The sequence below is a fragment of the Pygocentrus nattereri genome, chromosome 28 (assembly GCF_015220715.1).
Source record: "Pygocentrus nattereri isolate fPygNat1 chromosome 28, fPygNat1.pri, whole genome shotgun sequence".
In the NCBI taxonomy this organism is placed as follows: Eukaryota; Metazoa; Chordata; class Actinopteri; order Characiformes; family Serrasalmidae; genus Pygocentrus; species Pygocentrus nattereri.
In genome coordinates, this window is record NC_051238.1 from 6426920 (window position 1) to 6454608 (window position 27689).

The 27689-nt window shown below is 40.2% G+C and overlaps 1 protein-coding gene across 3 annotated transcripts in view; it reads right to left on the bottom strand.

Moving 5' to 3' along the window:
• adamts10 (ADAM metallopeptidase with thrombospondin type 1 motif, 10) overlaps positions 1 to 27689 on the bottom strand; it is a 136609-nt gene that overhangs the window by 25287 nt on the left and 83633 nt on the right. For all 3 annotated transcript variants that reach the window (XM_037535924.1, XM_037535925.1, XM_037535923.1), the window contains exons 15-17: positions 27498 to 27600; positions 20540 to 20673; positions 13119 to 13242 (exon numbers count right to left, since the gene is read on the bottom strand). In XM_037535924.1, the coding sequence (XP_037391821.1) occupies positions 13119 to 13242; positions 20540 to 20673; positions 27498 to 27600 (361 nt within the window). The remainder of the gene's footprint in view (positions 1 to 13118; positions 13243 to 20539; positions 20674 to 27497; positions 27601 to 27689) is intronic.

Below are 27689 nucleotides of genomic sequence, written 5' to 3' on the forward strand. Positions count from 1 at the left end.
ACTCAGGCTTTAGCAGAGCTCAGTAACACTGAGATTAATAACTGATCACATTGATTTATCAGTCTACTCAGGCTTTAGCAGAGCTCAGTAACACTGAGATTAATAACTGATCATCACACTGATTTATCAGTCTACTCAGACTTTAGCAGAGCTCAGTAACACTGAGATTAATAACTGATCACATTGATTTATCAGTCTACTCAGGCTTTAGCAGAGCTCAGTAACACTGAGATTAATAACTGATCACATTGATTCATCAGTCTACTCAGGCTTTAGCAGAGCTCAGTAACACTGAGATTAATAACTGATCACATTGATTTATCAGTCTACTCAGGCTTTAGCAGAACTCAGTAACACTGAGATTAATAACTGATCATCACATTGATTTATCAGTCTACTCAGGCTTTAGCAGAGCTCAGTAACACTGAGATTAATAACTGATCACATTGATTTATCAGTCTACTCAGGCTTTAGCAGAGCTCAGTAACACTGAGATTAATAACTGATCACATTGATTTATCAGTCTACTCAGGCTTTAGCAGAGCTCAGTAACACTGAGATTAATAACTGATCACATTGATTTATCAGTCTACTCAGGCTTTAGCAGAGCTCAGTAACTCTGAGATTAATAACCGATCACATTGATTTATCAGTCTACTCAGGCTTTAGCAGAGCTCAGTAACACTGAGATTAATAACTGATCACATTGATTTATCAGTCTACTCAGGCTTTAGCAGAGCTCAGTAACACTGAGATTAATAACTGATCACATTGATTTATCAGTCTACTCAGGCTTTAGCAGAGCTCAGTAACACTGAGATTAATAACTGATCATCACATTGATTTATCAGTCTACTCAGGCTTTAGCAGAGCTCAGTAACACTGAGATTAATAACTGATCATCACATTGATTTATCAGTCTACTCAGGCTTTAGCAGAGCTCAGTAACACTGAGATTAATAACTGATCACATTGATTTATCAGTCTACTCAGGCTTTAGCAGAGCTCAGTAACACTGAGATTAATAACTGATCACATTGATTTATCAGTCTACTCAGGCTTTAGCACAGCTCAGTAACACTGAGATTAATAACTGATCACATTGATTTATCAGTCTACTCAGACTTTAGCAGAGCTCAGTAACACTGAGATTAATAACTGATCACATTGATTTATCAGTCTACTCAGGCTTTAGCAGAGCTCAGTAACACTGAGATTAATAACTGATCACATTGATTTATCAGTCTACTCAGACTTTAGCAGAGCTCAGTAACACTGAGATTAATCACTGATCATCACATTGATTTATCAGTCTACTCAGGCTTTAGCAGAGCTCAGTAACACTGAGATTAATAACTGATCACATTGATTTATCAGTCTACTCAGGCTTTAGCAGAATCATAATTCTGTTAAAAGGGAGTCCAAATCGAGTCAGGAGTCATTGACTCAAGTCTTCATCTTTTGTAGACAGCTAACTACCTGCTAGGCTGGGTAGCACAAGGTTAATGTTGGCTGGGTAATGTTGTTGCTTGTCAGGGATGAAAATGACTTATGTAATCACTCTAATTAAACCATTGCTATGGTTTGTTTAACCATTAAAATGCCAACCACCTAAACAGTAGCCAACAGGGAGCAGGGCAGGTCACTGGGTATTGAAACACACCCCATAATTATCATCACCCAACCTCACCCCATAACGGTCATCATTATTATCACCCAAACTCTCCTCACCATAAACGGCACCACCCTTCCCTTCATACTGATCCAGCAGCCAAGTGTTATCATCCCACCCAACCAGCAATACAACCACTGGCACTGAGTTCAGCCCCACCCAGTGCATTTTCCTTTCTAAGGCCAAAAGGAAAGCTTGTGTACTCAGCGGTTATTATTAGCTGATATTGAGAAGTCATTTGGGCCGGATGCAGCACTGAGTGACAGATGATATTATTCTTTGGCTCTGTGCAGCTGGGCGAGGGTAAAGAGTGGTCAGAGCCAGCTTAATAGCCAACCTTACCAGGCTTCGAACTGCAGCCCCTCACGTGCCAGCTGAGCTCCCAAACCACTGCTTTAAAAGCACACAGCATTACTGGAATGGAGCAGGGCTCGAAACCACAACCTGCTGCTTCATAACTTACTACTGAGTACCAGTGGCTGGACTGTAATAGTAAAATGCTGGTCTGGACATAAATACTACATTTATGATGTGTTAAAAGCCTTTAAATCAGTTCATGGCGCATTAAGTTAAAAAAAATCTGTAACACTTTCTATGAATACTATGCCTATAAAACTCTATAATGCATTCATAAGGCACTATAAACATGACTCTACTACACTTTTTAGCCATGTTTATTATGCATTATGAATCAGTAAAGGGGTATTTCACCAAATTTTCAAAAATTCTATCTCGGAAATATAAACAAAGTCAGAGCAGTCTGATGTGAAATAGTCACTGTAGGGGAACCTGTTGGCTTTCTTTACAGTGGTGCTGATAGGAACGAGGGGACGTCATGATTGGCCCCTCCCAGTCCTGTCCATGTGCTCCTGTTGTGTTTTAGTCTTCCAGGTGCATCTGTTTACATGTCCATGTGCTTCTTTGTTTGGGTTCCTTCCTAGTCCAGCCCCCTTGTTTTCTGACTCCGCTCCTAACTTGTTCCACCTGTTTTCCACCTATGTCCTGTTATCCCTCGTTATCCCTGTTTGTATTTAAGCCCTGTGTTTTCCTGAGTTTCTTGCTGGTCTTTGTTTGTATGTGCTGTTTGATGTAAGGCTTGTGTGTGTAGTATATGTATTATTTGAAGAGTTTAAGTATTTGGACTTCTGTGCTCCTTGTCATGTCTGTCCCTCCTGCTCTTCATGTTGGCTACCTGAACCCTGGACTGTCTTGACCCTGATTTTGGATTTGCCCGTAATAAATCTCGCTTGTCTCCGCACATGCGTCCGCCTCAACACTGCTCCCCAATGTTACAGGTGCATTATCATTAACAACCTGCGTGATCATAAGAACATGCTCAGCCATGTATTATGTTAAAAGGCTCTGGAATGAATAATAGCTTATAGACATGTTTAATGCATTGTGACATGTACTTGCGAGCAAGTGAAGTGACGGAATTAATATATTTGTTATTACTGAAGGACTTGTGGTGTTATACAGTTATAACCCCACTGTAAGAATTGTAAGTTGTAATAATGAAACCTATTTTTGACTAAAACATTGAGTCATATTTACATAGTACATAATCCTTCGATTACAATACAACTGTGTGTCTGAGTCATTTGTTTATTTTCCTCTTTCCAAAACAACAACAGTCTTATTTACCGCTGTACAGCAGGAACACCTGGCTCAGAACAGGGTACTACATTGGTTCCTAGTCCTGGACCTAGAATGTCCCTGTCCTGCACAGTTTAGTCTCTTTCCTGCTCCAGCTCACCTCAATCAACTCATCAGCTATCTAACAAGCTTTTAGTTGAAGTTGAGGTGGGAGGTCGTGTCATCATTTCATCAGCATCATACCCATATTAGGAACTCTGAGTCAACGCAGTTGTTCTCTATGGCCAAAATACAAAATTCCAAACCAGATGCGTTTCGTTCATTTACCCCTGAATATCACTGGATCCACTGAGGTCACTATTTCACTCCTTATGGGGTCATTTTGCTACTACATGCAAGCTAACACTACTGCAGATTGAACTGAAATGAGGCTGGCAAGCTCACCAGAACACCCCACAAGAACTAGCAAGCTTTTTTAGATGTGGTACTGAAGCTGCTAGTAGTTGGTGTTACATAACCGTGTTAATGCTTATTAGCAGACCAGCATATTGTTATTCTAATGCTTTTGTCAGAAGACAACCTGGTAACACTTTCTATGAATGTCATGTTTGTAAGGTATCTATAAACACATTTATGACATGTTATAATGCATTCCTAATCCATTATAAACATGGTTAAAAATATATATATAAATTAATTACACTGAATTACACTTTATAGTTATGCTATTATATGTATTATATGTTATGAATTGTTAATATAATGCATTATAAATAGTGTTAATAACATGTTATACTGTCAGCACCAAAGAAGTCATTCCCAGCTTGGAAAGCGTAAAGTGAAGACAAATACAAAGTTTGTTTATGGGATTTTCAGCCCCTCCCCTGAACCCCCTCTGACATCACACTGAGCATGAAGTCACGTGAAGACCTGATAAGAGAAAGGTGAGACAGTCGAGCACTGTCATTGCAATTTCCTCCCTCACTGGTTCTAACGTTAAGCACTAGAACCCTTCACTCTGTAACACCACACTACAGTGTTAGGTGAGTGCCAGGCTAACGGTGGTGCACATTAACAGTGGTGTATATTGACTTTCCCACACTGGGTGAAACTCTAATGGCAGCTCTAGTTTAAACTCTGACATTTGAAGCCTGTAATGAGCTTTACTGTGTATCGTTCAGTGTTTCAGTAAATTCTTCAGTAAATACTTCAACTTCCTCACTCTTAACACTGGAGGAGGCTTTAGTCCAGTACACTTCACTTTACTTAGCGTGGACAAATACGACTTATGAGCTCTTATAATTTATGAACAGCACTTATAATGTATTAACAATTCATAATGCATAATAAGCATGGCTATAACATGTAATGCATTTTTATAAATATTTATAGGCATGTTTATAATGCCTTAACAATGCATTATCACATGTTATGAATGCGTTTATAGATGCTCACAAAGGCCATTCGTAGAAAGTGTTACCAAAAACCTTGTGTCTCTAAAATGGGAACTTTACAGGAGAAGGAAAAAACGACTTTACTTTTAATGTAAGTCAATGGAACCAGACTTTGTTCCAAGCCATTTTGGGCTGTTCCTTTTGGTCCATTCATCACGAAATTTACGCATAATTTAAATGGCAGCAGGCATTTTCTGATTTTGTCGGAAGAAAACCTCGTAATGGAGATACGAGGTTTTCTTCCAGCAATAAGTAGATGCAACATTAATTCAGTGCACAGAAGCGTGAGCTTGCATGTTTCAATGTCTTGAAAGGTTTTGCCGCAGGCAAATTTAAAGGTAATTTAGTAAAAGCAATGGCTTTAAACAGAACAATGAACACGCAAAGGACCATTTGAATGCATCAAAGCTTCTTTGCATGGTCAGGCAGTTCTTCTCTATGATGGAAAACAAGGTGTATATGGTTGTATGAAGAACCCTTCTATAACTAGTTTGTACTGTACAGAATCAAAAATGGTTCCACTATATAGAACTACTGTGGCAATGTCCAAGGGGCGTGCTGCCAACAAGCAGCTGGCCTAGCAGAGAGCTGCAGGAAGGGGCTCATGGGAGTTGCACCGCAGTTGAAAAGGTAGCTTTTATTGATGTTTCCATTGTTCAGTTAGTTTGAGAAAACAATCAGCACCAAATGATACTCCACTGCAGCACTCTTGCTGACTCCCAGCTCTAGTGTCGCTAGTAAGCTGTGCAACATTTTAATATAATTTTATATTTCAGTTGTATATAATATAATTTTAATTTTTCTTCACTGTATTTTGGTCTAAAGTACTGCGAATATAGCAAATTGTGGACCCAGTATCGTGGACTGAGCATATTGTTACCCCAGCTATTCTTTAAAGAATCCTTCTATAAATGGTTCCTTTATTGCTATGAGCCAAAGAAAACCAAATCCTTGTTGCTTGTTATGTCATTTGTTATTGTTACCTTTTTAATTATTGTGCTTTTCCCGACTAGTTTTCATTAAATGGTCAATTAATGTTAACGCACAAACTCTGTGACAAGTCATTACAGTATATGACCGTCAGTGTGTTAACATGCACCTAACAATCCAATCATAATCGGATTTGGGCAGATATCTGATTATTCAAATGGTCATTTAAACAGCACACTCTGATTTCTTAGATCAAAGTAAGGTCTGGAAATTCTATGCAGAAATCCAATAAAGAGGCTGGATTTCAGCTCAGTACTCAGATTTCTCAGTGTGAAGTCTTACTCTGATTTCTTTCCGATTTCTCAGTCTGCACCTGTGTGAAAACAGACTGTACCAGAAATAAGTAAGTAGCATTTAACACAGCACCCATGAGATGGCAACAAAACACTTTTGGAGTGATGCTGAAATGGGCACGTGCTTGATGAAATAAAGGATTGAAATATGATTCATCTTTTAGATGATAAATGTTTATATTTTAAGTTAAAGTGACTCAATGTTAAAAAAAGCTGTTTTATATTGCATCTTTCTATGAGTTTATTGGTTGTTTGCAAAGCAGAAATCCGATTACTGTCTGATTCATATAGGCCCGTGTTTTTGCCATTATCTGACTACTCAAGTGCATGTAAACGTGTTGATCGGATTACTGACCATCGGTTATCTGATTATTAAAGTGGTCGTGTAAACAGCAGTCTGATTTTTTAGATCGGATTAATGCCTAGAAATCCTACTATGAAATCTGATAATGAGAGCTGGATTTTAGCTCAGTAACTGGGAAGCATGTGTGAAAACAGAGCTCTGCCCCAGAAACAGAAGGCAGCGTTTAACACGGCACCCGGGAGACGTCAACAAAACGCCGAAACCACGTTTGTCAAAATGAAGTATTTAGATATTCTTCATCTTATATATGACGTGTTTTACATGAAGTTTTACGTTCCATTTGCATCACATTTTATTCTGTGAGTTGATTGGCAGGTTGGAAAGCCGACAACAGATTTTTAGCCGACTCATGTGGACCCGGAGTTTCGCCATTATATTATTTGGTTACCAAAGTGCATATAAACATGTTAAACAAATGACTGACAACATCAGATTTTCTGCAGTTATCAGATGATTAAGTGCATGTAAATGCGGTCAATGTGATGCAGCAGGGTTCAAGCAAAGTGTTAACAAACACTCAGATCTGGAGTTCCTTATTTGGGCATGATTCTGACGCATGACTTCAGAGGCCTATATAATATTGAAGTACACTTTCAAAATAAAGGTGGTTCTCCAACAGTGATGATTCACTGTATGTCAGACTCAGTCTTGGAGGCCACATCGCTACAGACCTTAAAGTTCAGCCTCATTAAATAAACCCGATTTAACTCTCTGCTAAATCTGCGACTCGGCAAAGCCTTCGTGAAGTGCTAATCTCAGCAGACTTGTGGCCTAGAAGGATCCCAGTTTCCTACAGCGCCATAAAAAACGAGTCAATTCAAAGTCATTTAACAGGCCGACACTGTTTAAGGCGAGAGGGTGATGAGTTAGGTATTACCTGGTACCTGCACAAGCCCTGTAGCCTCATCGCTAAAAACGCAAGAAGCAAACTTCAAACACCAAAGACATCTTGGCTGATCGAAAAATGGTGCAAATTCTTGTTCGCCGAACTATCGCTTTAACTGCACTTCCTCACCTCCCCGTCCGAGGCTGCCAGAACATGCTAGCCCTCCAGAAACCAGTGAGGCTTGGCAGGGAGCACATATATTTTTGAATTTTCCTTTTTTTACTTTCACTAGGGAAACAAATGCATTCGAATCATGCAGACCTCGCATGTGAGCAGGTAATTATAAATCTGCCTTCAAAATCCCTCCACTCCCTCAACAGCACGGCAAGTGTCCAGCACATAACTGGGCTTGGGTTTTTTTTTTTTTTTTAAAAACATAAAAAACACAACACAAACACACAGACACATTGTTTGAATTTCCACAAAGCAATTATGGAGCCGTTCTGAATAGGTGAGAGCTGAAAAAGCGTTAAAGCTTTCTCTCTCAAGGCAATAACGTGGTCCAAAACGCTCTTTCATTTGGAGTTGTTGGCCTCCCCAGTCGCAGCAGGATTTACTGTGTTATGGATGTAGAGCTGCGAGGTAGAGCAGGTGAACAGGAGGGACAGGGGGTGGAAGCAGACAGCTTCATAAAGCCTTATACAGCCTAATAAAGCTTCGTAATGTCTTATAGAGACGTATATAGTCTTATAAAGATTAATTAAGCTTTATGGAGCTTTTTGAATACTTATGAAACAAAGTATTTTACAAGGCACCATGGAGTAAAGAGCCTTAAGTAGTAGACAGCTTTATTAAAGCCTTATAGAGCATGCAGCTTTGTCGAAATCTAATAGATCAGAAAGCTTTATAACGCCTAATGAAGTAGACAGCATTGCAAAGCCTTATGAAGACTTATAGAGCTTTATGAAGCCCTATTGAGTAAATATAATATGGTTTTATTGGGGCCTTATAGAGTACGCAGCTTTATTAAGGCCTTATTAGGTATGCAGCTTTGTCAAAACAGAGAGCTTTATAAAGCCTTATGAAGCACAGAGCTTTTTATATCATTATAAAACACAGCCTTTTATAAAGCATTATGGAGGTTTATAAAGCCTTATTGATCAGAGAGCTTTAAACCTTTTGAAAAAGAGAGCTTTATAAAGCCTTATGGAGCAGAGAGCTTTATAAAGCCTTATGGAGCAGAGAGCTTTATAAAGCCTTATGGAGCAGAGAGCTTTATAAAGCCTTATGGAGCAGAGAGCTTTATACAGCCTTATGGATCAGAGAGCTTTATAAAGCCTTACGGAGCAGAGAGCTTTATAAAGCCTTATGGAGCAGAGAGCTTTATAAAGCCTTATGGAGCAGAGAGCTTTATAAAGCCTTATGGAGCAGAGAGCTAAATAAAGCCTTATGGATCAGAGAGTTTTATAAACCCTTATGGATCAGAGAGCTTTATATGAAGCCTTATGGAGCAGAAAGCTTTATAAAGCCTTATGGATCAGAGAGTTTTATAAAGCCTTATGGATCAGAGAGCTCTATATGAAGCCTTATGGAGCAGAGAGCTTTATAAAGCCTTATGGAGCAGAGAGTTTTATAAAGCCTTATGGAGCAGAGAGCTCTATATGAAGCCTTATGGAGCAGAGAGCTTTATAAAGCCTTATGGATCAGAGAGCTTTATAAAGCCTTATGGATCAGAGAGTTTTATAAAGCCTTATGGATCAGAGAGCTCTATATGAAGCCTTATGGAGCAGAGAGCTTTATAAAGCCTTATGGAGCAGAGAGTTTTATAAAGCCTTATGGAGCAGAGAGCTCTATATGAAGCCTTATGGAGCAGAGAGCTTTATAAAGCCTTATGGAGCAGAGAGCTCTAAATAAAGCCTTATGGATCAGAGAGTTTTATAAAGCCTTATGGATCAGAGAGCTTTATAAAGCCTTATGGATCAGAGAGTTTTATAAAGCCTTATGGAGCAGAGAGCTAAATAAAGCCTTATGGATCAGAGAGCTTTATAAAGCCTTATGGATCAGAGAGCTCTATATAAAGCCTTATGGATCAGAGAGCTTTATAAACCCTTATGGATCAGAGAGCTCTATATGAAGCCTTATGGAGCAGAGAGCTTTATAAAGCCTTATGGAGCAGAGAGTTTTATAAAGCCTTATGGAGCAGAGAGCTCTATATGAAGCCTTATGGAGCAGAGAGCTTTATAAAGCCTTATGGAGCAGAGAGCTCTAAATAAAGCCTTATGGATCAGAGAGTTTTATAAAGCCTTATGGATCAGAGAGCTTTATAAAGCCTTATGGATCAGAGAGTTTTATAAAGCCTTATGGAGCAGAGAGCTAAATAAAGCCTTATGGATCAGAGAGCTTTATAAAGCCTTATGGATCAGAGAGCTCTATATAAAGCCTTATGGATCAGAGAGCTTTATAAACCCTTATGGATCAGAGAGCTCTATATGAAGCCTTATGGAGCAGAGAGCTCTATATAAAGCCTTATGGATCAGAGAGCTAAATGAAGCCTTATGGAGGAGAGAGCTAAATAAAGCCTTATGAAGCAGAGAGCTAAATAAAGCCTTATGGAGGAGAGAGCTAAATAAAGCCTTATGAAGCAGAGAGCTAAATAAAGCCTTATGAAGCAGAGAGCTTTATAAAGCCTTATGGAGCAGAGAGCTTTATAAAGCCTTATGGAGCAGAGAGCTAAATAAAGCCTTATGGAGCAGAGAGCTTTATAAAGCCTTATGGAGCAGAGAGCTAAATAAAGCCTTATGGAGCAGAGAGCTAAATAAAGCCTTATGGAGCAGAGAGCTAAATAAAGCCTTATGAAGCAGAGAGCTAAATAAAGCCTTATGAAGCATGTTCCAACATCTATTGTGAAGCCTTCCCAGAGGAATAGAGGCTGTTACTGCAGCAAAGTGAAGAAGAAACTATTAAAAAGGAAAAAAGAAAAAAAATGTAAAACACAAAACGTTGATCTTTTGTTAAAAGCACTTCACAAAGGTTTTTCTAGGTTAGTCCTAGTTCTCTGATGCCCATCATTGTGAGGCCTGAGGCCTGAATTTAAGGTTAGTGTTGTTTGCGAGAGGCAGAGGAATCATATCCAGCACCTGTCTTTAAAACTCGCTTCTCGCTTCGGACCACAGGAGCTGAACTGGGCCATTGTTCTGAACGGTCAGAGCTACTGCACTTTATCGCCCAAGCGCTACAGTCTGGAGACCCGTAACACAACACACTTGTTCACAGGGCCAGTGAGCAGAATTTAAAACCCTCCAGCGCAGTTCCAGGAACCGGAGCTCCGCACTCTTACACGTCGACTCCCAGATGAAAAGAAAGGCAGCGTTGCTTTGCTGAAAAGCGCTTTAACGCCCAGCGATCGTGATCTGACACCTACTATAAATCCACAGCGCCTCCATGCCTATAATTAGGCGAGCGATATTATTTCATAATTCACAGAACCTTATTTCACCACCTTACTTGACATTTCTACAACTGCTTATTTAAAGCCTTAGAGGAATGCCAGGTGAAATGGATCTGCTGAGGTGGAAAAATGGTATTTAAGCAACGTGCTCCATAAATAAAAGGAAGTGTATTTCGTTACCTACTGTTCCAACATACAGACGCACATGTTAAACCATAACCCTAAGCTTATTATTCAGTTATTAATCTTAAAGTGATGGTTTGGCCAAAATATGAGCTCAATTTTCCAGGACTTACCCCAAACTCCGTCAATCAGCCGACTGCAGAATGGTAGTATATATACTAATAATATATAATAGGCAAGTTTATTAGAGATTACTTAACATCTCAACATGGCTTCAGACCCTGTGCTAAAGCCCCACCCCCAGTGGGTTACTCTTGCTACATCTGGCAAGCTTTTGATTTTGAATAGACTTTTCTTAACTTTCTGTTAAATTCTTAGCATTTTGGAGCAACATAGGCTTAACACATACCGTCCTGATCTCTCAGGGATCTAATAGTGCTAGAAGGATGAGCACTGTAGGTGCTGGTTGTACCAAAAACAGCCGTCAAAGGATTTTCTATTTATGGCTTAATACAAATGTAATCAATTTTGCTACAAATTGTACTAAATATCGCTGCTGTCGGAAACAAAAACCTCCCATCTCCTTGTTTGTTGCTTTTCGTTTATGGTCATTTGAAAATGCCTGTTGTCCTTTACATTGTGTGTAAATGTGATGAAGAATGGACAAAAAGAAACAGCCCAAGATTCCTCTGAAATCCATCGACTTACATTGTTACAGCATCTTTTGTAGGGGGCAGGGAGAAATGGTGATTTCTATGAATGTCATGTTTGTAAGCATCTATAAACACATTCACAACATATTATAATGTATTCCTATGGCATTATAAACATGGCTATAAATATTTATAAAAATGCATTACAGATTATAACCATGCTTATTATCCATTGTGAATTGCTAACATAATGCATAATGCTAAGTAAAGTGAAGTGTACTGGACTAAAGCCTCCTCCAGTGTTAAGAGTGAGGAAGTTGAAGTATTTACTGAAGAATTTACTGAAACACTGAACGATACACAGTAAAGCTCATTACAGGCTTCAAATGTCAGAGTTTAAACTAGAGCTGCCATCAGAGTTTCACCCAATGTGGGAAAGTCAATATACACCACTGTTAATGTGCACCACCGTTAGCCTGGCACTCACCTAACACTGTAGTGTGGTGTTACAGAGTGAAGGGTTCTAGTGCTTAACGTTAGAACCAGTGAAGGAACAAATTACAATGACAGTGCTCGACTATCTCATTTCTCCCTCTCCAGGCCTTCACTCGGCAGTGACTTTACACTCAAATAAAATACTGGAAATCTCAGGGTGTAAATAAACTTTACATTTGTCTTTACTTTACGCTCTCCAAGCTGGGAATGACTTGTTTGACACTGATAGTATAAAATGTTATTAACACTACTTATAACGCATTATATTAACAAATTATAATGTATAATACACATGGCTATAACATGTCATTCTGTGTAATTAACTTGTATAAATATTTATAACCGTGAACGCATTAAAACATGTTAAAAATGTGTTAACAGATGTTTACAAATGAGCTTAAGTTGTGTTTCTCATCCGCTGGTAGCTACTAAGTCTAGACAGCAAGAAGGTGAGATAGCTATTCAGCCAATTTGGCCACTTAAGGCTTCTACTTTAATAGCTGGATACAGTAAACAAAAATATCTCAATTTTTTATGTGGCAGTTAATCTTCAGCTAAAAACACAAGACCAAAACAGGCCTAACTGGAAAGTTTGTCGGTGGTATTTGAGTTTAGAAATGCTAAACCGAGTAGTAGCACTGAATAAGTTGGTGGGATATGAACATTATCCTTATAACTTAAAACTTATAAGTGCAAAACTAAAGAACTGACCTTTAGACACCAAGCATGCCCTGGCTGATTGACTACATATAGGCTAAGGGGGAAAACTGAGTTACAGATAGCAGATACAAATTTAGTATCTACAATTAATTATTCAGCATCTAATACAAATGCAGTAGTGATGAATGAATTATTCAGTAATTAATGTGACTTACTAATAAACAACATTAATTAGTAACAAGTATGAATTACTGAGTAACTTCTGAATTATTAATAACTACTATGATTCAGTATCTACCACAAATTACTCAGTAACAGGTATGAATTATTTATTAACTGCCATTAAATATTCAGCAACTACTTTGAATTACTCACTAACTACTATGAAACTAATGTGCAAGTTCTACAGTTATAAGGGTGAGCAGTGTCCACATACAGACCCTTAGAGTTTAAACAAACACACACACACACAAACACACACACACACACACACACACACACACACACACACACACACACACACACACACACACACAGATCGTACCTCCTTCAGGCAGTGAGTCGTTGAAGACGCCCTCAATGGCCTCACAGCTGCTCCCGTCCCCCCCACACACACGGCAGCGGTCCTCTCGCACATCTGAGCCAAGGATTTTATCACAGCCCACGTGCTGCGCACACATACACACAAGGCAAGTCAAATGAGGGCAAGCTGCTGCGGCACAATTCCACTGTAAATAGCAGAAATGTACACGATTTACAGTGTCATTCTGGCTTCACGCAGACTTTGAAGACATAAAACAGACTCATGGACTCAAAATGGATGTTCCTGGCTTTTTCACACAAGTTCTCCCAAAACACACACATATGCACAGACATACATCGATGTGCATCTTTGTCAAGCATACGTTTGTACCTGCAGGGTATGTAGATTCTTTCTCAACTTATTCTGTTTTAATAACTATTATTCTTATCTATGTTCTACTTTTATCCCATCTTCTTTCTCATGTACTCTTGTGTGAGCTCCATGCCTAAATCTCAATGTTTTCTTAAAGGAATGGTTTGGCGAAAAATCGAATTTCTATCATTTTCCACTTAGCCCAGTTGTACATTAGGCAAAACGTGATGTCCAAATATTGCTTCTTTACTTTAGCTCTGAAGCTAATGTAGCTCACATACGCAGAATTCAAACTCACATACATAGAATTCAATAGTCACCCAAATCTGTTTAGTAAAAAGGTCAGCAAAAGTTCTCTCATCCCGTTCAAACCGCATGTAGCCTTGTTGCTGTGATGACTTAACATGAGCTTTAGAAATGGACAAAACTTCGCAGTGTAGCTGAAAGCTGAGGTAATCCACTTTAAATAAAAGGACTACGCCTGGTTGTAAGTCAGTGGCACCTTTCTGGGTGTAACTTTAAGACGGCTCCACTAACTGATCGTAAACTGAACGTTTACTAGAACTGGTGTAACTTTTGGGAGACGAAGTAAAATTCTAGGCCTTTTTCTAGGCTGTGGTAACCACTTCAAACACACTAGTTCTTTGCTTGCGAAAGCACTACCGCACACAGAACCAGTTATAGACTTTCTCTGCTGCACCTCAAGTCTCTAATGTCAGGATTATTCTACATAACTATTACTGCCATTTTAGATTTGGTGCTGGTTGGCTGTATTCTGCAGAATTTGGGTCAGCTGTAGGTCAGGGTGTGAGGGGTACAGGCTCGGATTCTTTGCCTCCCAATCACACTTCAGACCAGTCAGAGTGTATCAAACGCGTGATTTTGAGTGTAATCTAGAAGAATATCCTGGTTAGCAACTCAATGGGAAGGCATCCCTCCAACAGCAACCCAAACCATCAAGCATCCTAAGCCGAAATATATTCCCTAAATGTTTATTTTCATTTATATCTTACCTTTAATGACAGTTCACAGATTACTGCTGAGAAGAACGATTCAATTTTTTTTTTCTCAGTTGGACAGTTTATATTCGGCTCTACTCTGCCGAAGTATCAGGTCTCACTTTAACAGACCCCACTGCCACATCTTTTTGAATATCCAGAGTTTTATATTCAAAGCACATTATGAGGTTCACTGCTGAAAGCTTGACTGGAGCGAGGGTACATGGTATAACTGTTACTATGCAGTGATTTGAGGATAAAATGAAACGGATGTTGAAAAAAGATGTGGAGCGTGTCGGGATTATGATCAGCCAAATTAATTTTCTTCCAGATGTTTAGATTTTCTCATAGTTGCTAGTGTGGGCCCCCTAGAAGCTTGGGCCCATAAAATCCATTGGATGATCCAGGTTTGCTCCTTGTTAGAACATCTGTGCTCACACAAGTTCACACAAGACGTGTGTTCACCACTCACCACAGTAGCAGTGAGTAGGCCTAGGCAATATCTAAAAATAATTAGCATAATATTTTTTTGTTAGAAAATCATGATTATCAATAATATGCCCTAAAAACAAAAACAAACAAACAAAAAAAAAAACACACGTGTTCTGCGGCAACTTACTTTCTATTCTATTTTAGTCTACATACTTTTAATATTAACTATTTTAAATAAAATCTTTAATAGAGCACACATTTTAAATAATATGAGTAACCCAGCAGCTTTTTAGAACAACTTCATCTGTCATTATAATAAATATTACCACAAACACAGAATACAACTAACCACCTGATGAGGATCAGAGGAACTTTCTCTCAGGGTTAGAGTTACCTTAGTTAACTAGGCTAACTTTCGGGCGTTATAGCTCGTGTTTTACTGCAGCGAGTCACTTTGAGATGAGCTGAAGTTCCAAAACACGTCGATATTCATTTTTAATACCATTCCAGTAAAGTAAATTAAGGGGAATCTGTGCGCTAAAGCTTTGCACCATGAAAAGGTTCTTCAGATTGATGAAGTATGCGCTGTAGATGGGTTCTCTACAGAATCTCTTTAAAAAGGACTCCTTATGGCATCAAAAAGGTTCTTCTATTGTAATGAAGTCAAGCTTGGTACAACAGAAGAACCCATTTTGGTGCTATACAGAGCCTTTATCAAAAAAGTTCTGTAACATTTTACTGTAGGGTGCTGTTTATAAGGCTACATGACACCTACATAAGCTTGTCATGACAACTGACATAAGCCTACATAAATGCTTATAAATGCTTATTTCAATAGGCATCGTCTGTCATAAAGACTACTTTAGCAAATTTCTATCAACACTGGCAAATGTAACCTTTCTAACTAATGATGCCTATTGGAATAAGCATTAATAAACATTGAATGGTTATGTCAGTTGTTCTGACAAGCTTATGTAGGTGTCATAAACCCTTATGAACAGCACCGTACAGTAAAATGTTACCAAAAGTTCTATATAGAACCATCTACAGCACATTCTCCATCAACCTGACGAATGCTTTAACAATGCAAAGAACCCTTTAATTACATAAAGGGTTCTTTGAGTGTTCATAGTTCTACATAGAACCATCTTTTTAAGTGTGTACATCTGCACATTTTAATGCACAATTTCTGCCTATTTGATGAATTTACCATCTTGGGGAACTTAAAATGTGGACTGTGCAAACGTTAAGGCACATTTTATGTTTCATTCTTTCCAATATGTTAAACGCAGCCAATAAATAAAAGTTGCGCACTAAGATTTGCAGAGATGATGCCATTTTTAAGTCCCCTGTAGAGGATGTTTTAACTTATTTTCACAAAGAATATCAACGATACATCTGTTTCTGCTGCTGTGACTTCAAAACTGATATGCACAGTACAGTATGTAAATGAGTTCTGTTCTGATTGGATGTCCTGGCAGTCTTGAACCTCATTCTAAAAGCAATCCAGGCTGAAACATGCCCTATAACTTCTTTGTGAATGGGCGGAGCTAAACTGCAGTAGGCTGAACGGGAGTGCATGCTTTGTTGAATTTAGCTGGTTTTTGTGACATCACAAAAGCAAAGCTGTTTTTTTCAGCTTAGGTTGCATATACGGACTGTGTGGACTGGCGAGTGAACCGTAAAACCTTGTCAGTGTTTACAAACTACACTAAACTCTTTCATTTCTCTTTATGTTAGTAAAACTTTTCGGCTGATACGGCTGAGATGTTTTGTACAGGTGGCCACTGGTTTGCATTCCACGACCCCTAAAAACATGTGCCCCACTTCTGGGCCGCGTGGTGAGTCAGCGGACACTAACTGTAGTCAGAGAGGCCCTTCAGCTGAGCATGAGCAGGCAGCTCCAGTGGATTTGGAACATGTGTCTCCCAAGGCTGCGCTCGGCGCCATATGCTTCAAAGCTTTTCCCCGAAACTGGCCCAAATCAAAGGCGTGTTGTTTGGGAGCGCAGCCACTGCGAGGCTGCAAACAGGCCGTCAGCTCACTCCCCCACTGTTCACTTTCTTTTTATACGCACCATAAATAAGAAAGAGAGGGAAAGAGAAGGAGCGGCGGACGTCAAGGCAAGCAGTAATTGAGAGAGAGAGATTCAGAAAGTGGATATAAAGGAAGGAGGGAGGGAGGAAGAGAGAAAATAGGAAGGAGAGAAATCATTTGTTGCGATCTTGTTCAGCTGTCTGCAGTTAAGGAAGCCTGCAGTGAGGAGGGTCATAGGGTGCATAGAGGAAGAGAAGACAAGAGAAGACAAGAGAAGACAAGAGAAGAGAACATCTCTGAAGAATAAACGTTGAACATATTTACAGCACTAAACACATTTAAACCACTATACATAACTATTTATGTCAGAATTCTTAAGACGACATTGTACTGATATCAGGTGAAATATGCCTGGGAACCACCCCCTCTTCCCTCCATGGCATGGATAAGATGAGTGATGCAATTATGTATAGGGTTTAAATATGTTTAGTGCTGTAAACATGTTCAACGTTTATTCTTGTTATGTCAGTACAATGTCATTTATTTCATAAAACATCTTATGTCAGGTTGCGAGAACCGACATAAGCACTTAATAAATGTTCAAGTAGTGCTTTATAAACACATTATTCAGTGCTTATGAATGCGTCATAAAGCCCTTATGTAGGTAGCCTTCAAATAAAGTGTTACCTGTGTAGCTTTACTAAAGAAAGGACAGCAAAGACAAAGAGTTTCACCATAGTTTGGGAAAGAAAACTGTCGAGTCATTTACACAAAAGCCGCTCTGAAGATACTTTGATAGATTCACTCAATAGTCCGATCATAATCAGATTTCGGCAGTTATCCGTTTATTCAAATGGTCATGCAAACATCATACTCAGATCTAGAAATCAGATGAAGAAATCTGATAAAGAGGCTGGAGCTTAGCTCAGTAATCAGATTTCTCAGTGTGAACTCTTACTCTGATTTCTTTCGGTTTTCTCCGTCTGTGCATGTGCGAAAACAGTCGGCGGTACCGGAAATAAGTGAACCGCATCACCACGAGACTTTTGGAGTGACACTGAAACCAAATACATGCTTGATGAAAAGAAGCTTAAATGTTCTTTGTCTTCTGTTAGATGTACGTTCATATTTTCAGGTAAAGTGGCGCAGTGTTTAAAAAAAAAAAAAGCTGTGTCATGAAGCTTGAGTTTTACATCACGTCTTCTTCTGTGAGTTGACTGGCCGATTGTAAAGCAGAAATCTGATCACTGTCTGACTCATGTAGACCTGGACCTTCCACATTATCTGATTACTCAAGTGTATGTAAATGCGTTGATTGGATTACTGACAAACTCTGATTTTCGCGGTTATCAGATTTTTAAGTGAATGTAAACGTACTCAGTGTTTTACTAAAAACCAGTTGGTTCACTTTTATGGGTGGGTGATTATTGGTTGTTATTTGGATGGTGGCAACAACTCTGGCAGCCAAAAATAAGATAAGCTTTTCACAGGCGTTAAATAGCTCACAGTCAGTATTCACTACCAGCCTAGTCTGAATAGCTGGATCACTTTCCACCCAGTTAACACAATTTGGGATAGAGCACAAAACTAGGGCTGCAGCAATTCTGTATCGGTATCAGCGTCAATGCTGGCACATAAACATGGTGCACCCTACACAGAAGACAGTGAGACAACTCAGAAGAGCCAGAGAGAGAGAGAGAGAGAGAGAGAGAGAGACAAACAAACCACAACACGACACAACGAGAGATAGAGTGAGAGAGAGAGATGCCTATTCTCTCCTTTAATGAATTCCAGCTCTGCTCCACACAGCTAGAGGAAATCTCCAAACAACAGTCGAGATGTTTTGTGGTTTAGCGTTGATCACTGTGGGAGACAGTGAGGGGCAGATGGAGTTTCACAGCTTTCCAATAACAACAGACACAAAGCAGGGTGTAAAACACTGATCTCAATGACACACTCCGTGGGTTGTGACTAGATCCATGTTCTCAGGTAAAATTCTGATGGATTTTTACTTTTCCTGAGCTTTTTAGTTCAAACACACTAAGGTACTCTAACATGCGATCGATAATCTGGTCATAATCGCATTTCGGCAGTTATCTGATTATTCAAATGGTCATGTAAACCGCACACTCTGATTTCTTACATCTGAGTATGGCCTAGAAATCTGAAAAAGAGGCTGGATTTTAGCTCAGTAATCAGATTTCTCAGTGCATGTGAACTCTGATTTGTCTGTGCGTGTGCAAAACAGACCACGGTACTGGAAATAAGCGAGCAGTGAGATGCAGCAAAACACTTTTGGAGCGACGCTGAAACCAAATACATGCAATATGAAGGATGTAAATATTCTTCATCCACTAGACGATATATATTCATAGTTTTAGGCAAAGTGTGTCTTTATAAAAAAGTGCTGTGGCATGAAGTGCTTGTAAATGTGTTACTGACAAAATTTGTTATTGTTCTTTTTTTTTTTTAATACAGGGCTCATGAGACGAAATGCGATGTGAACCGAATACAGTGAGATTTCATGCAGTAAAACTACCAAGAATTATTTTTATAGCTCTATTAACACAATTCAATTATTCCTAAAAGATAACCACAAACATAAAAAGTCCACTGTACAGCTGGTTGGTCTGGTTAGCCTACCTGGGATGGCTGATCAGCCAAGCTGAGGTTTCTCAGCCACATACAATAATGAATGCATGGTGACAGATTGCTAACACCTCAAATATGCTAACTCCTTTGTGCAGACATCAACATCATGCAAGTGTGTCAGTTACTAAAGTGAGCGGTAAACATGAATTCAAATGGTCCCTCCTAACTTCAGTGGAGCGTCAGTAACATGTTAGTGCTGCTCCATTGAAGATGGAATGGGTTGTGCGATATGGAGCTGTCAAAGAGGAAGTCAACTTCAGCCTCATGGGAAAAAAACACAAATATCAGCAGCTACTTCTCCCCCCGGATTCAAGCAGCTGCTAAGTGCAGATTCTGAACAGCCAAAACAATCAACTAGCTTCACAGGAACGATATAACTGCTGATTCGCACCTCTATTCAGGTGCATAGTCCACCTCTATTCGGTTGTGGATTCCACCTCTAATTGTTTGTGTATGTTGGGTGGGAGTGACTGAGCTACATTAGATGATCCTCTAACTCATTTCAGCCAATCATTTAATACAGACATGCACCCTGACACCTCACATCTTTGTTTACTTTTATATTGACAATGCATATCGTATCATGTGATTTCTGCATCATTTCACCCCTAATACTTACTATATTAACGTTCCTTGTTTTTAACAATATTTTTTTCTGAGCAAATAAAACACCTCCTGCCCAGATAAACAGCTTTTAAATCTTCTTTTTTCAAGTGGCCAAAACATTTTGCACAGTACACTTCTGAAACTGTAACTAGGGCAGTACCCCTCTCGTCACTGGGGTGGTCTCAGTACCTTTAGTCAGGGAATATAACTGTACCATAATCCATTAAAATGATATTTTTACTTTACTGTTCTGTTTTAAACCATAAGGCAAAGAAAAGGTACAAATATATACTTTTCACCCTGAAAAACCTATTTAAGGTTCACAATTGCACTTTGCCCTCTTACCTTGCACTCTCCATTAACACACACGTCCAGAGAGTCATCTCTGCAGGGCGTCCCATCCACCACGGCCGGAGCGCGCTCAGTGTAGAAGTTGTAGCCCTCAGCCAAGCAGTTCAGAGAGCAGGACTTCACCCCACCTGCACACAAACACAGCAGCTCACTGTTACTGACACACAGGAGCCACGTCACACTTTCTTATCCTCATCCTTCTCGGCTGGGCCCAATTTCCCAAAAGCAACCTAATTAGCTTTGTGCTAAGATGTTTTTGGGAAACCCAGCCCTGAACATCTTTTTCAACACTGTCCCGCTGAAATGTCCATGTTTTAAGGTCAAATTAAAGCAAATTATTTGGTAAAATATTATAATAATATTATATAATATTATAATAATATAATATTAATAAATCTTACCTCAAAATACTGATCAGGCAAGACATGTTTGATGTCTGATGTGATGGAAGCTTATACCCTACAGATTAGCATGGTCCTAAATAATCTTAATAATTGTCTGTTTTGAGCCAAGTGATGTACTCTATCTACATTTACGGCATGTGGCTGATGCTCTCATCCAGAGCGACTTAGAATTTGATGATTTTACACAAGAAGGCGAAGCCGGTGTTAGGAGTCTTGCCCAAGGGCTCTTATTGGTATAGTGTAGGGTGCTTACCCAGGTGGGGATCGAACCCCAGTCTACAGCACAGAAGGCAGAGGTGTTAACCACTACACTAACCAACAACAGTATATTTGCAGATACCAGTGTGTCATTCAATGTCAGAAACCACATAAGCAGATGTGTAAAACATTACTGAGCACAGCTTACACTGGAGTTTTAATCAGGCTTAAATTTTTGTCTGAACCCAAAGCCCGACTCAAGCCACAGCACCAAGTCTGGAGTCTGAATGTGACCCAAAACCCAAGAAATTTCTGTCTGAAGCAGCTTAATGTCACCCAAAGTGCAGCACAAAACATGACAGAGACCATATTAGCCATCACCAGACAAATAAATAAATGGACAAATAAATAAGTGAAGGTTTCTCTGCTGCGCTGTTCTCATGTTGTGCGCTGCTGATACTGCAAGATGTTCACCTTCACCTTCTTGATCCACCACAAACTACTCACAGTCATATGCAAAAGTTTTAGCGCCTTGGTCAAATTAATGAATTTTCTAATTGAGAATAGAAATTTTTCTAAGTGAAAATAAGTTCACACATCCTCTACAGAGAACATACTTCTGCACATTTTGTTGAATTTAGCATGTATTATATTTATGTAAAATATATAGTAACACTTAAAATAAACCATAAAATGTGGTCTGGGCAAAGGTAGGGCACAGTTTAGATTTTGTATTATTTACGTTCAACACCGCAAAGAAATGAAAAACAGAATTCTTTATATTTACATGTGTTCTCTGAAGATGATGCGCTCCGTTATTTTCACTTTACAATTCAACAAAACATGTAATCTGACCAGGGATGCCCAAACATTTGCATGTGACTGCATATAATACAAATTTGACAATATATGTTACACACAGGCATCCTTTCGGCTGAACTGATCTGTACAGTCCTGAATTGAGTCACTGCTTTATATCCATTTCTTTCACGAGTGCAGACCTTAGGGATCTCGGTGCTATGAGCTTTGCACAAAAGACACCAGCAGAGAGCGCATGAAAAAGTAAAAGGAAAAACAATGTGCAAAATGCATGGATCCCATTAAAAAAAGCATGGAAAAGTATACAGCTTCAGCACTTTTAGTTACATAAGACAAGCGATCTATATTCTGTTATAATCCAGAGTTATATTTATAGTTGCATTAACTCAACATGCATTGCACTGACTCCAGGCTTTTTTCCCTTCACTTGAAAAAAGGGTCATTTCAAACCTTCTGCATATTTAAATCAGCGAGATGTAAATACATTTATTCAGGGTGTTTTGGTGTGAAATGGTTCATTGTAGAGAAGTTTACAGACGCAGGTGTCTTTACAGTGGTGGTGATAGGAACCAGGGGTCACCATACCAAAAGCAGCAGTGAACCTACACGTGATCTAAAATGCGACTTTTTATATGTATGTAAATGTGTATGTTCATGTATATATGTATGTATTTGTTCGTGATGGTAGTGTTACATGTGAAAAACTCTTACATGTACCTCTCCTCTGTGAATGGCTTTTTACAAATATGTTTAAAATCTTCTTAGAATATTGTAAAACAATGTCTCAGACATCAGCCAGTGTATTAGACATTTCATGTAACAACTTTCTGATGCGGAGCTTATGGAGGCATTAAGCTCTTCAGACATCTGCTTCCTATCACTCAGCATTTCACAACAAACCACTCTGAATGACTTTGAATCTTGATCATTTATTTATGAAATTTTGAAAAATCTGTGGAATTCCCCTTTAAGTCATGAAAGGGTATGAATATGTTCCTTTGTTCTTGGGAAAGTGAATGCAGTGCACCTTTAATACCCATTTAATGTACATGGCTCCACCTTAAGTACCATGTGGTACCTTTGAGGGTGTGTTTACTGGACAGAACCTTGAGGCAAACACCGACTGACCACATTTTGGGCAAAAGGATTTTTTTCCAACAAACTATCGCTTTAACAAATACAGCCTAACTGATTGAGCAGCTGTGGATCAGCTTCAGTGTCTCTGGGGTGGACGCACGCACTGGATGTTTTTATATGGTGATTTAAAGCCTGTTCCTCACCCACAGGGCACAGCAGCCCCACTGCACTCCGCACTGTTAAATTTACAACATCGCACATTGGCAATACAGACCCCGAAAACAAATTGCTCACAAATTTGACCCTAGATTTAATACTCCTGCAACAACGGGGACACGCTCGCAGTCGGAGCGCGTCGAGTTGCGAAAGAAAAGTGCCGGAGTGCGTCTCAGAGATCACGGCCGAGGCTCTTAAAAGCAGCTGATGGATACGAGTGGAATTTTAATGAGCTTTTTGGGGGCTTTTATGTAAGTTAGTTTGTTCTTCAACAGCTGTTAGAGGCTCCAGAGCCAGAGAGAGAGGGAGCGTAAGAGAGAGAGAGAGAGAGAGAGAGAGAGAGAGAGAGAGAGAGAGAGAGATGGGGAGAGAGAGAGAGAGAGAGAGAGAGAGAGAGAGAGAGAGAGAGAGAGAGAGAGAGAGAGAGAGAGGGGGGTCCAGAGAGCACATTTTAGTTGGCTCGCTTGCAAACAGCTCAGTCTGATTAACAGTCCTACACACATGCACTCTTTTACTACGTCCTCTCGTCTGCCTGTCCTATAGAAACTGAGCCGCCACAGCAAATGGGCCAGAAGAACGAATGCACCATCAGCACATTCCCCAACAGCTGCAGAACAGAAAAACCTGCACAGTCATATAATGGTAAGAGAGAGAGAGAGAGAGAGAGAGAGAGAGAGAGAGAGAGAGAGAGCGTAAAGGAGTAGGAAAGGGAAATAATAGGTAGAACAGTAAGGAGAGACAGAAAGAAGGGTAAAGAGAGAGGGGCAAAAGAAAGAGGGAAGGAGGGAGATGGATAAGAAAGAGGAGAAAAGGTGAGGGAGATAGAAAGATGCAGAAGAGAAGGAAATAGAGAGAAGGATGAGATAGAAAAAGGAGAAAAAAGCAAGAGAGAAAATAGAGAGGAAAAGAGTGAGAAAGAAAGATGAGATAGAAAGAAATAGTAAGAGAGAAGGGGAGGAAGAGAAAAAAGCAAGATAGAGAAAAAAGAGGAGACAAGAATGAGGAAGAGAGAAAGATGAGACTGGGGGCAGTATAAAAAGAGAAAGGGAGAAAGAGGAAAGGGAAAAAGAAAGACAAAGAGAAGAAAAAGAGTGAGGAAGAGAGCAAGGAAATAGAGAAAGAAACAAAGAGAAAAAGTGAGAGACTTAATTAAGAAAGAGGAAAAGTATGCAGAAGAAAATCACATCTGAATTTGCACTGTGGCTTATAAAATGCCATTTGCTGTTACAGTGCAGAACATTTCTCCATCACTGGCAACATCAGGCCTTTTATTGATGCTGCTTTCACTGGGTTGATCATTGACAGACCGGCTGAAATGGTTTGGTCCTGATTCTGGTGATTCTGGTGTTCCAATCACTTCCATGGCCACAGGTGTATAAAGCCGAGCCCCTAGGCCTGCAGACTGCTTCTACAGACATTAGTGAAAGAATGGGTCGCTCTCAGGAGCTCAGTGAATTCCAGCGTGGTACCGTGATCGGACGCCACCTGTGCAACAAGTCCAGTCGTGGAATTTCCTTGCTACTAAATATTCCACAGTCAACTGTCAGTGGGATTATAACAAAGTGGAAGCGATTGGGAACGACAGCAACTCAGCCACGAAGTGGTCGGCCACGTAAAATGACAGAGCGGGGTCAGCGGATGCTGAGGGGCATAGTGCGCAGAGGTCACCAACTTTCTGCAGAGTCAATCACTACAGACCTCCACACTTCATGTGGCCTTCAGATCAGCTCAAGAACAGGGTAGACAGCTTCATGGAATGGGTTTCCATGGCTGAGCAGCTGCATCCAAGCCTTACATCACCAAGCGCAATGTAAAGCATCCAATGCAGTGGTGTAAAACGCCACCACTGGACTCTAGAGCAGTGGAGACGTGTTCTCTGGAGTGACCAATTACGCTTCTCCATCTGGCAATCCGATGGATGAGTCTGGGTTTGGGGTTTGGCCGGAGTTTGGTGTGGAAGAACTTGACCGGCCTGCACAGAGTCCTGACCGCAACCTGATAGAACACCTTTGGGATGAATTAGAGTGGAGACTGTGAGCCAGGCCTTCTCCTCCAACATCAGTGTCTGACCTCACAAATGCGCTTCTGGAAGAATGGTCAAACATTCCCATAAACACACTCCTAACCCTTGTGGAAGGCCTTCCCAGAAGAGTTGAAGCTGTTGTAGCTGCAAAGGATGCGCCGACATCATATTAATTCCTATGTATTAAGAATGGCATTTCACGCAAGTTCATATGCGTGTGAAGGCAGACAAGCGAATACTTTTGGCAAATATAGTGTATTTTAAACCAAATCAAAAATCAATACAAGAAGAGCCACTTGTGAAGGCCCAGTCACAGTAGCATTTGTGGATTCGTGTTATGGTGGAGGCTTTCGAGGGGAATTGTAGCTTTCTGCTTTGCTGTTGCTTTTGTTAGTTTGCTGCTTGTTGATTTATACATAGCAAACACTATCCAGCGCAGCCTGCTGAACATGCTAAAGGTATCGGTTTAAAAGCTATACACACAGCAGCTGGGCTTTAGCCTGCCTTACTACTGGTAGTTTGAAGGCTCAAAGTCGGAAAATGTAGAATAATACAATTAAGGTGTTTTTATTAATCTGCTAACTTCGACAGTCCTCACATTCGGTCACCAATTTCTTTGTAATGACCCCAAAACGTAGGAACTGTTGGCAAAACAACTTTATAAAAACGCTTTATCTTGAAGTACTCTGCTGATGGAAACTACAATTCCCAAGATGCTTTGCTCTGGGAGACGAGAGTTGTCGGTGCAGCTGAGTTGGAGTGTTGAGACAGGGTCAGGGTGGAGGTGGTGGCGTGTGCTGGCCGTGCTGAGGGGATTTTGGACGGATTACAGCCACGCGGACGGTTTCTGCCTGCGTGCGTATAAACAGGCTGTATGAAACGCAGCATGGCTTTTTATGAACTCTCCTCGGCTGTCTGAGCGGAAGCCGAGCGGCTGCTAGAGATGTCTGAGCCGAGAGAGAAAGAGAGAGAGAGAGACAGAGAGAGAGAGACAGAGACAGAGACAGAGAGAGAGAGAGAGACAGAGACAGAGAGAGAGAGAGAGAGACAGAGACAGAGAGAGGCAGAGACAGAGACAGAGAGAGAGAGAGGCAGAGAGTGAGACAGAGAGAGAGAGAGAGAGAGACAGAGAGAGAGAGAGAGACAGAGAGAGAGAGATAGAGAGAGACAGAGACAGAGAGAGAGAGACAGAGACAGAGAGAGAGAGAGGCAGAGAGTGAGACAGAGAGAGAGAGAGAGCGAGACAGAGAGAGAGAGAGACAGAGAGAGAGAGATAGAGAGAGACAGAGACAGAGACAGAGAGAGACAGAGACAGAGAGAGTGAGAGAGAGACAGAGACAGAGAGAGAGAGAGGCAGAGAGAGAGAGAGAGAGAGAGAGAGAGAGAGAGAGAGAGAGAGAGAGAGAGAGAGACAGAGAGGGAGAGATAGCAATAGAGAGAGAGATAGAGAGAGACAGAGACAGAGAGATAGAGATAGAGAGAGAGATAGAGAGAGACAGAGACAGAGAGACAAAGGTTGTCCTACATTATAGTAATTATTACTAAACCCACCAACTTCTGTCAACTCACCCTTGCTTTTTGTTGTTTTTTCCAGTAACTACAGAGGAAGGAGAGAGAGTGAGTGGATGAAAGAAAAAGAAGAATTTCTGCAGCAGTCTGAGTAAACAATATTTATAAGTATCTGTCCAAAAGTATCTGGACAGCTCTTCTAATCAGTGAATTCACCTGCTTTAAGATGCATGTAAAATATAATGTATAAAAGCACAGCTCAACTGAATGGGACACTCTGGAGAAGCCGCATGTCACTCTGTGGATAGATTTCAGCCATGTGAACGGCTCCCACCTGTACATACAGTCATATGCAAAAGTTTGGGCACCCCTGCTTAAATTACACGTAGTTGATTTAAGTTACCACGTTATCAACAGAGAACACACTTCTGCACATTTTAATGCACAGTCACTGTTTATTTGTGGAATTTAACACATTGGGGAAAAATAAAACGTGGCCTGTGCAAAAGTTCCAGCACGTTTTATTTTATCCAATAAGTTAAACTCTGGAAATAAACAGTGGCTGTGCATTAAAATATCGAGGATGTGGTCACTTATTTTCACTCATAATATCAACAAAACGTTTGCATACGACTGTAAAGGTGGATGTTTTTTCTGTTTGGAAGTGAAACTGTTTGTGTTACTGTTTTTTTTTTTTTTCACTCACCGCCCCTGTACGGCTTCCAGGTGTAGAATTTCCCTCGGAAAGGAACGTTGTCAAAATCAGAGCACTGGATCTCCCGGAAATCCTGAGATCCTGCAGGGCACTCCTACAACACACACACGTGCACGCACACACGTGCACACACACACGTGCACGCACACGCACAAACACAAATATAAAACAGTGATCGGTCTG